Source organism: Heterodontus francisci, chromosome 16, assembly GCF_036365525.1.
Source record: "Heterodontus francisci isolate sHetFra1 chromosome 16, sHetFra1.hap1, whole genome shotgun sequence".
NCBI lineage: Eukaryota > Metazoa > Chordata > Chondrichthyes > Heterodontiformes > Heterodontidae > Heterodontus > Heterodontus francisci.
This window is the reverse complement of record NC_090386.1, coordinates 80,720,598-80,731,268: the sequence shown is the minus strand read 5'-3', so window position 1 is coordinate 80,731,268 and position 10,671 is coordinate 80,720,598. Positions and strand designations below refer to the sequence as shown.

General features: G+C 42.2%; 1 protein-coding gene across 2 annotated transcripts in view; it reads right to left on the bottom strand.

Moving 5' to 3' along the window:
• Positions 1-5,740: 5,740 nt before the first annotated feature.
• lama5 (laminin, alpha 5) overlaps positions 5,741-10,671 on the bottom strand; it is a 322,226-nt gene continuing 317,295 nt past the window's right edge. For both annotated transcript variants that reach the window (XM_068048437.1, XM_068048438.1), the window contains exon 80: positions 5,741-6,180. In XM_068048437.1, coding sequence (XP_067904538.1) covers positions 6,032-6,180 — 149 coding nt within the window. In that variant the 3' untranslated portion in view covers positions 5,741-6,031. The remainder of the gene's footprint in view (positions 6,181-10,671) is intronic.

Below are 10,671 nucleotides of genomic sequence, written 5' to 3'. Positions count from 1 at the left end.
ACTTCACATTTCCCTACATTATACTTCATTTGCCATCTTGTTGCCCACTCACTTAATCTGTCTACATCTCTTTGCAGCCTGTGTCCCTCCCCACAGCTTACCTTTCCACCTACCTTTTGTATCATCAAACTGATACATTACTCTCTCTTTACACTCTATATTAATGACTTGGAAAAATAGCTGAGGCCCCAGCACTGATCGTAGAACCATAGAAAAATTACAGCACAGCCCATTCAGCCCACAGTGTCCGTGCTGCCCAAAAAAACTAGCTGCCCAGTTGAATCCCACTTTCCAGCACCTGGTCCATAGCCTCGCAGGTTACAGCACTTCAGATGCCTGTCTAGGTACCTTTTAAATGAGTTGAGGGTTTCTGGCTCCACTACTGTTCCTGGCAGTGAATTCCTTCTACCAATCACCTTAAATCTGTGCCTCCTGGTAATTGACCTGTCTGCCATGGGAAACCGGTCCTTCCTGTCTACTATATCTAGACCCTTCATAATTTTGTACACCTCCATTAAGTCACCCCTCAACCGCCTCTGTTTTAAGAAAAACAATCTGAGCCTATCCAATCTTTCAAGCTGTGGCAACATATTTGTAAATTATGTCCTTCCTGTAATGGGGTGACCACAACTGTATGCAATACTCCAACTGTGGCCTAACCAGTGTTTTATACAGTCCAGCATTACATCCCTGCTTTTGTATTCTATACCTTGGCCAAATAAAGAAAGCATTCTATATGCCTTCACCACTCTGCTCACCTGGTCGTAACAAGGTAGATAAATGTGTCTGGGAGGATCTCTTGCTGTCTCCACCTGGTCGTATTGTAATGGGGTTTAATTTTAAACACACTGTGTTTTGAGCTCTCCTTTTTCTGAATCTGTGTTAACGGTTTCCAATCATCAGGCAAATAACTGAGCACAAACAGGCTTTGTTTGGTTTAAAGCAGAAAGATGAAATTCATTAATTAACTTCATTCTAATACAGTTCACATCTGCAGATATATGAAACGCTAGCATGCACATGCAATACAAACATGCAAGATAGGGACAGAAAAGGGAAGAGATAAGTAGATCAGTTGGAGGCAATATCTTGTTACTGTTTCTCGAGCTCGCTGTAGTCCTTGATTGCAGTTACATTCTTGTGTTGCGTTAAGGTCCAGTAATTGTTTTAAAACTTTGTTCACGTGGCAAACCTTTTTCTCTTGAGTTTCATGTATCTTCAATGGTTTCAGTTCCCTGAGAGATAGGCAGGCAGACAGGAGGTGTTCTAGTTCCAGGAGAGCACACGGCGTTCTGCTTGGAGGTCCCAGCCAGTTAGCCATGTGACCTAAACACGTCTGACCACTTCTGTGTATTGGAGAGCAACTACAGAGTCTCCATTGTTTCAACATTGGAAATACATTTCCATGGTAACAGACAATCAAGAGATTGCAATTTTGAAAGTTTTAATGTTCATATGGTGAAATAATGTGTGCCTCAGTCTTGGCAGGTGAGGGTTTGCCTGACAATCTGTCCTACCACCTTCAGGGACCTGTGGACATGCACTCCAAGGTCTCTCACTTCTACCCCTCAATATCCTCCTGTTTATTGTGCAGTCCCTCACTTTGTTTGCCCTCCCCAAATGCATTACCGTACACTTCTACGGATTGAATTCCATTTGCCACTTTTCCACCCACTCAACCAAACCATTGATCTCATTCTGGAGTCTGCAGCTATCCTCTTCACTATCAACTACACGGCCAATTTTTGTGTCATCAGCAAATTTTCCAATCATGCCTCCCACATTTGAGTCCAAATCATTAATATATACCACAAACAGCGAGGGACCCAACACTGAGCCCTGTGGAATGCCACTGGAAACCACTTTTCATTCGCAAAAACATCCATCGACTACTACCCTTTGTTTCCTGTCACTGAGCCAACTTTGGATCCAACCTGCCACATTCCCCTGTATTCCAGGGGCTTTCATTTTACTAACCAGTCTGCCATGTGGGACTTTGTCAAATGCCTTACTAAAATCCATGCAGACCACATCCATTGCACTACCCTCATCAATCCTCCTTGTTACTTTCTCAAAAAAACTCAAATTAAGTTAGTAAGACATGACCTTCCCTTAACAAATCCATGCTGACGATCCCTGATTAATCCGTGCCTTTCTAAATGGCAGTTCAGTCTGTCCCTCAGAATTGATTCTAACAATTTACCCACCACCAAGGTCAGACTGACCGGCCTATAATTATTTGGCCTGTCCCTCACACCCTTTTAGCGAAACCCCACTATTCACTGCCTGCCAACTTGAAAATGCCCCATTTATGCCCACTCTCTGCTTGCTGTCTGTCAACCAATCCTCTATGCATGTTAATGTATTACCTCCAACACCATGAGCCTTGCCTGTTCATCTTCTATGTGGCACCTGATCGAATGACTTTTGAAAATCCAGCTTTACTACATCTGCAGGTTCCCTTTTATCTACCCTGCTAGTTACATCCTCAAAAAACTAATACATTTGTCAAACAGGATCTCCCTTTCGTAAAACCATGATGACTTGTTCTAATCATATTATGATTTTCCAAGTGCAATGGTAAGACTACTTTAATAGTTTTCAGTATCTTCCCAGTTAGTCTAACTGGCCAGTAGTTCCCTGTTTTCTCTTCATCTCCCTTCTTGAAAAGCAGCATAACAATTGCCAACTTCCAATCTGATGGACCATTCCTGAATCTAAGGAATTCTGGAAAATCACAGTCACTGCATCCACTGTCTCTGCAGCTATCCCTGAGTACTGATGTCAGTGCCCCAAGAATTGAAACCCCTTCTTCCCACACCATTCTTTGAGCCACGCATTTAGTTCTCGAATCTGCTTGACCTTGTGCCAATTTGCGTGTGGCTCAGGTAACAATCTGGAGATGATATTCTGCGTTTTAGTTTGGACCCTAACTTCTCAAATTCTCTAAGCATATCATTTCTGATTCGAGTTACGTCATTGATTCTCACATGGACCACGACAACTAAATCCTCCCACTCATACAGCAGGTTCCTCTCCAGCTGCGACCCAGATGTCCTTAACCCTGGCACCAGGCAGGCAACACATGCTTCTGAGTTCCCAGCCATAGCTACAGAGAACAGTATCTATACCCCTGACTCTACTGTCTCCTATCACGACCACAGGCCTCTTAACGCCCAACCCCCCCCCCCCCCCCCCCCCAATGGAATGGCATCTTTCATATGGTGCCATGGTTAGTCTGCTCATCCACCTTGCCATCCTTCTCTTCAGCCACACAGATAGCAAGGACCTTGTATCTGTTGGACAAGGTTAGAGGCTGAGGCTCCTCCATCACTACAGGCCGATTCCCCCTACCTGCCTCACTTGCAGTCACGCTCTCCTGTCCCTGACCATTGGCCATCTCTCATATTCTTCCTCCTCTAAGGGGTGTGACTGTCTCCTGGAACAAAGTGTCCAGGTAACTCTCCCCCTCCCTGATGCTCCTCAGTCTCAAGCTCACCAATTCTGAGCTGACGTCGTGCAAGCGGCAGATATGGTTGTCCGGGATTGCAGTGCATTCCACAGTTTCCCACATGCTGCAGTTGCAGCACACCACCAGCCCTGCCATCTCTGTACAATCTTTTTCTAGTCAATTAGTTAATAATTCAAGCTGAAGTAATGGAAAGTTGCACTCACCTACCTTGGAGTCAAAGGAAGAAGACTCACCAGCTGCTGGAGGATGAAAAAGATAGGAAAAGGAGCCCCATTTTCCCCCTCTGCACCAAATTCCCACATGCACCAAATTTTCCAAATTCAGTCAGGCAACTGTATCTTCTCAGAACTTAATGCTACTGACCTACTTTCTCTCTGTAGTCCTTTATCTTCCTCAACCACTCCAGGCAAAGCACTCCATATTCCAACAAAGCTCTGCAGAAAGAAATGCCCCTTAACCTCTGCCCTCACTCTTCATGACTATTGATAGCCGCTCGTCACTGATTGTCCAACCAGAGAAAATAGTGTTGTACTATTCATATCAAAACCCATCATAGTTTTACATCTTATTTTAGCATTCTCTGCTCCGGTACACCCAGCCTGTTTGTTGCACCTTTTCTATAACTGGAGTTTCTGATTTTCCTCTTGTATATATGTTGTACGTTTTGCCTTTACTGCCTTTTTTCTAAAGGGAAACAAAACTGCACACTGGTCAGGCCACAGTTTAGAGACCGATATTAAAAGCAAAATACTGCGGATGCTGAAAATCTGAAATAAAAACAAAGTGCTGGAAATACTCAGCAGGTCTGATAGCATCTGTGGAGAGAGAAAAACAGAGTTAACGTTTCAGGTCTGTGACCTTTACAGACCTGAAACATTAACTGTTTTTCTCTCTCCACAGATGCTGCCAGACCTGCCAAGTATTTTCAGCAATAAAAACAAGAAATGCTGGAAACACTCAGCAGGTCTGGCAGCATCTGTGGAGAGAGAAGCAGAGTTAACATTTCAGGTCAGTGACCTTTCTTCAGAAGCATTTTCAGCACTTTCTGTTAAGTGATCTATGTTTTGTACCAATTCACCATTACTCTGGTTTGCTGTAGTCAGTTTGCATCGTCAGTTTTGTGTCGTATAAGTGTTCTGTAAGCTTTCATTTAATCCTACATTACAGCAGCGATTACTTTAAAAATATTTGTGGCTGTAAAGCGCATTGGGATCCTGAGGTTGTGGAAGGGGCTATAATAAATGTAAGTCTCTTATGACTGAGCCCTTAGAATAAAATAACTTGATACTGTATATCTATGTACTATTTCAATTTAATTTACTTACATCATGACAGCAAGTTACAATTAATGGGAAGTAAGACTAAAATGGTAGTGTGCATATATTGCAGTAAATTTATAAACATTTGCCTCAATAGTCAGTAAAAGGTCAGTTTAGCAAATGCAGCAGATGTGGATCTTGTGTTGCACCAGTGGTGCAATGTGCTTAAAAATGTGTGCTGTACTGTGGTTAAAGCTTTAGAACTTCAGCTTCAGTTAGGTATTCTAAATATAGGCTTATTTCTGTGAAAGCACTTCCCAAAATTATTTTATTAATCTGACCTTTTGGAAATTACTTCACATCTCAACCTTTAAGCATGGATGGAGCCTGTAGAAATCTAAGCTAAACTGTCCTCTTTCTCAATTATAGTGGTAACACTTTAATAAGCACTATACAGAATTTGTCTACCTGTGTCTGTCCATATGGAACAGATTTAAGTGCCAACAGATAATCAAATTCAAGGGTTACTGCTGTCCATAGATCCCGCTCTACCTGAATACAGCTTCTATAGGATCAATGGACAATGAACATGCATGCACAGGAGAAGCCTGACTGATTTCTCTCCACGCTCTAACTCAGAGGTGCTGAGGTTAATTACTCTGCTTCTATCAGCATCCTGGTTATGATCAGCTAACTCAACATGGAAAGTACTTTAAAATGTATCTACAATCATTTGAGCCAGTATGGACCTAATAGTACTTTTAAGACAAAAAGGTAGCAAGAAAATGAGTGAATGCACCAGTAAAGGTACAAATATCTACCCTTCTACTGTTTGGGATTGTGGCAGTTCAAAAAGGCGCCTTACTTTCATCAAATGTGTTTTGTAAAGCTGTCGTGTCAAAGGTCAATTTTAATTTTGAAAATGTGGCTTCACATTTTATCTCGGGTCATAGTATGAATCTGCAGGGCTAATAATAATTCAGAATGAAATAAACATACATTATAGGAATTAATATAGATAAGTTTTATTTTGACTCATTTTGTACCAGTGTTCTGCACAGTCAGTGCTACAAATGTAAAATAGGGATCTTAAACAAGATAAGGTAAAGCCAGTGTCACAGGATAAATTTTACCCATTTTAATATTTTCCTCCCAAAATACCAAATAAAAAAATCCATTAAAATAGTTTAAATTTATAAAAAATCCACAGCAAGATTCTGAAGTACAGTACAAAAATTTAAGTGCATAAGTGGATTGGAAATCAACAGCTCTAGTAAAGTGTTCTTTTTTAAAATTCTATTTACAACAGTGGGCAACCACTGGTACTGACACCACCATGTATGGATCCCGGTCGATTCAACTGTACAGACCTTTGATTAATTAGGAAATTCTTTATACAGCCAACAAATGAGTGACGTATAGAAGACAATATTGGAATTTGCACTGTGTCTGAAATACAAGAGAAAGAAACATTTAGGTATTTATGCAAAAGTGTTAGCTAAATCAGTTGCTTTGTAATAGATAACGGTTTATTTTGATGGCAGTTTTCTATTGACCTGAATTACATCCAGTTACTTGCAATGAAAGCAACTATCGCCAAATACTGAGGCTGTTTGGAAACAGAATGTAATTAATTCTGGACATAATTAAATAACCCAAGGAATGATGAGAATATCGCCCATCTGACTGGCCATATCACAAACCGCAAATTGAAAATTTGGCCTGAAGCAGGCAAAGCTAGATAGGAACACAGGAGCAGGAGTAGGCCATTCAGCCCATCAAGCCTGACTGCTATTCAATACGATCATGGCTGATCATCCACTTCAATGCCTTTTTCCCCCACTATCCCCATATCCCGTTTATGTCATTGATATTTAGAAATCTGTCAGCCTCTGCTTTAAATGTACTCAATGACTGAGCTTCTACAGCCCTCTGGGGTAGAGAATTCCGAAGATTCACAACTCTCTCAGTAAAGAAATTTCTCCTCATCTTGGTCCTAAGTGACTTCCCCCTTATTTTGAAATTGTGTCCCCTGGTTCTAGACTCCCCAACCAGGAGAAACATCTTACTTGCATCTGCCCCGTCTATCCCTTTAAGTAGTAGCAGTAGTAATCTGGAGATTGTTCACTCCTTCTCTGCTGTGAGGCTCTGAACATTTTTCCATCCCCTTCCACCCCTGTCTACCCTCAGCAACGCTGACCAACCTACTCATCATTTCCAGCAATGACTACGGCTGTGCATTTTATGTGGGTTATATTTGCAATATCCTATGTTGTCAAGAACTGTCAATGTAAAACATTAAATCTATGGAATATTTCATATTCCTGTTTTCATGAACAGTATACAAGTTCTTTAAGTATTAGAGATCCAGTATTCTGTGACAATTCTGTACATTTTTTATAAATATGCTTAGTACCAAATAATGCAAGATTCTTATTGTCTAACAAAAAAAAACCCCTCTGGACAAATTAAATCAAAGCTCCAATTGTTCGTTCAGCAAACGTACTAATGATCGCTTTTGCTTTATATTTAACGCTTAGGGTCTGATTATCAGGGGAGCTTCAGTTAACTTTTATTATGAATACAATATTCATTTCTAGATAGTCTGAAAGTTTGAATCAGGTTATTCAGCATTAGTAAGATGATGGAAGTGGATCACTAACTGATCGCCATGATGATCAACAACTGGATCATAAAGCAGTAAGTGCAATCACGTGTAGCGATTTATGATATTGGATGAGTAACTACAGAGATAAGTTCAACTACACCATGTCGTGAAGTCAAGTTTAATAACTTGTACTTATTTAGTGCCTTTAATGTAATGAAACATCCCAAGGTTTTTCACAGGAGCACTATAAAACAAAATACGACACTGAGCCACATAGGAGGCATTAGGTGAGATGACCAAACACCTGGTAGTTTTTAACGAGTGTCTTAAAGGAAGAAAGCGAGGCAGGAAGGGTATTCCAGAGCTTAGGGCCTAAGCAACTGAAGGTGTGGCTACCAATGGTGGAGTGATTAAAATTGGGGATGCTCAAGAGGCCAGAATTAGAGGAACACAGATATCTCAGAGGGTTGTAGAGCTGGAGGAGATTAGAGAGATCGGGAGGGGGCGAGACTATGGAAAGATTTGAAAACAAGGATGGGAATTTTAAAATCAAGGGAGCCAATGTAGGTCAGCGAGCACAGGGGTAAGAGGAGAATGGGACTTGGTGCGAGTTAAGGCATGGGCAAAAGAGTTTTGGATGACCAAGTTTACAGAAGGGTAGAATGTGGGAGACCAGCAAGGAGTGTGTTGGAATAGTCAAGTCTAGAGGTGACAAAGGCATGAATGTGGGTTTCAGCAGCAGATAAACCGAGGCAGGGGTGAAGTCTGGCTATGTTATGAAAGTGGAAATGGGTGGTCTTAGTAATGGTGCAAATATGAGGTCAAAAGCTCATCTGCAGGTCAAATGTGACACAAAGGTTCAGGGTGGATGTGGAAAGGATGTTTCCCCTTGTGGGAGAATCTAGAACTAGGGGTCACTGTTTAAAAATAAGGGGTCGCCCATTTAAGAGAGAGATGAGGAGAATTTTTTTCTCTGAGGGTCGTGAGTCTTTGGAATTCTCTTCCTCAAAAGGTGGTGGAAGCAGAGTCTTTAAATATTTTTAAGTCAGAGGTAGATAGATTCTTGATAAGCAAGGGAGTGGAAGGTTATCAGGGTAAGTGGAAATGTGCAGTAATCAGTTCAGCCATGAACTTATTGAATGGGGTAGCAGGCTCGAAGGGCCGTGACCTACTCCTGCTCCTAATTCGTATGTTTGTATGTAGACTGGCTTAACTCAGATTGTTGCCAGGGAGGGATAGTCAGTAGCTAGGGAACAGGGTTCGGAACTAAGACCAAAAATAATGGCTTCAGTCTTCCCAATATTTAATTGGACGAAACCTCCATTCAGCCAATACTAGATCTCAGATAAGCAGTCTGAGTTTAGCAACAGTGGAGGAATCAAGAGATGGTGGTGAGGTAGAGCTGGGTGTCGGCAGCATATATGTAAAAACTAATGTTGTGCTTTTGGATGATGTCACCTAGCGGCAACATGTAGATGAGAAATAGGCGAAGGCCAAGGATAGATACTTGGAGGACACCAGAGGCAACGGGGTGGGGGCAGGAAGAGAAGCCATTGCAATGAATTCTCTGGTTACGATTAGATAAATAAGAATGGAACCAGGTGAGAGCAGTCACATCCAGCTGGAAAACAGTGGAGAGGCACTGGAAGAGGATGATGTGGTCAACCGTGTCAAAGACTGCAGCCAGGTTAAGAAGAATGAAGAGGGAAAGTTTATCTTTGTTATAGTCATAAATGACATCTTATAAGAGCTGTTTCCTTACTAGAAAGCTGATTGGACGGATTCTAACATGGAGTTCCGGGAAAGATAAGAATGGATTTGGGAGGCGTCAACACGTTCAAGGACTTGGGAGGAAAGGGAGGTTGGAGACAGGATGGTAGTTTGTAAGGATGAAGAGGTCAAGGGTTGTTTTTTTGAGGGGAGAGGTGATGATGGCAGATTTAGAGGTGAGAGGGACAATACCTGAACAGTGTCAGCTAACATGGGGACCAGGAGGGGAAGTTGAGTGGTCAGCAGTTTACTGAGAATAGAATCGTGGGAACAGGAGATGGATCTTATGGACAAGATGAGCTCAGAGAGGGCATGAGGGAAGATATAGGAGAGAAACTGGAGAAAGATATGAGTTCAGGACTAGGGCAGGAGGGAGCATTAGAGGAAGTTTGGCCATGTAGGCTAGTGGAAGGGAGGAACATGGCAGAGGCAGCTGATTGGAAGGTCACGATCTTAGTGACAAAGAAGTCCATGAGCTCTTCACACTGATTGGTGGAGGGGAGAGGGGTTTAAGAAGACTGCAGTGGAGAAAAGAAGCCGAGGGTTATCTTTGCATTCCAGGATGATCTTGGAATAGTGAGCAGCTTTAGCAGACGAGAGCAGGACACGATAGTAGTACAGCTAGATCTCGCAGTGGATGGCTAAACCAGTTGTCCGCTATATCCTTCCAAGACTGTGTACCATGGAGTTAAGGGAGTGGAGATGAGGGCTGTACCTTGGGAGTGGCCAGGAGGAGAGAGTAATGGTTTTCTTGGGGACTAGGCCATCAAAAGTGGAGGTGAGGGTACAGCTGAGAAAAAATCATTGGCTGTAGAAATGTGGAATAAAGCAAGTAATGTGTGGGCTGGCATCGGGAAAAAATGACCATGAAAGTTGTTCTATTGTGTATAATCCAGCTGGTTCACTGATGGCTTTGAGGGACAAGAACTTGACACCTTGACCTTGTTTGGCCCTACATGACTTCAGTCCCACACCATGGAATTGACTTGTAATGCCATCTGAAGTGGTCTTGCAAGCTACAGGTTGTACAAATAACTACTCATAGACAAACCACCATTACTTTCTTGGGGCAGCTAGGAATTGGGTGGCCTTGCTAGCATTGCTTGCAGGCTAAGAACAAATAAGAACATTTGCTTTCTGTTACCACATGGCAAAATCTGATTAGGAATAGTCAGCATGGCTTTGTCAGAGGGAGGTCATGCCTAACAAATTTGACTGAATTTTTTGAGCATGTGACCAGGTGTGTAGATGAGGGTAGTGCAGTTGATGTAGTTTACATGGATTTCAGCAAAGCCTTTGACAAGGTCCCACATGGGAGACTGATCAAGAAAGCAAATGCACATGGGATACAGGGTAACTTGATAAGGTGGATTCAAAATTGGCTTAGCTGTAGGAAACAGAGAGTGATGACAGACGGCTGTTTTAGTGACTGGAAGCCAGTGTCCAGTGGCGTACCACAGGGATCTGTGCTGGGTCCCCTATTGTTTGTCATTTATATAAACGACATAGATGACTATGTGGGGGGTAGGATCAGTAAGTTCGTGGATAACACAATGATTGGC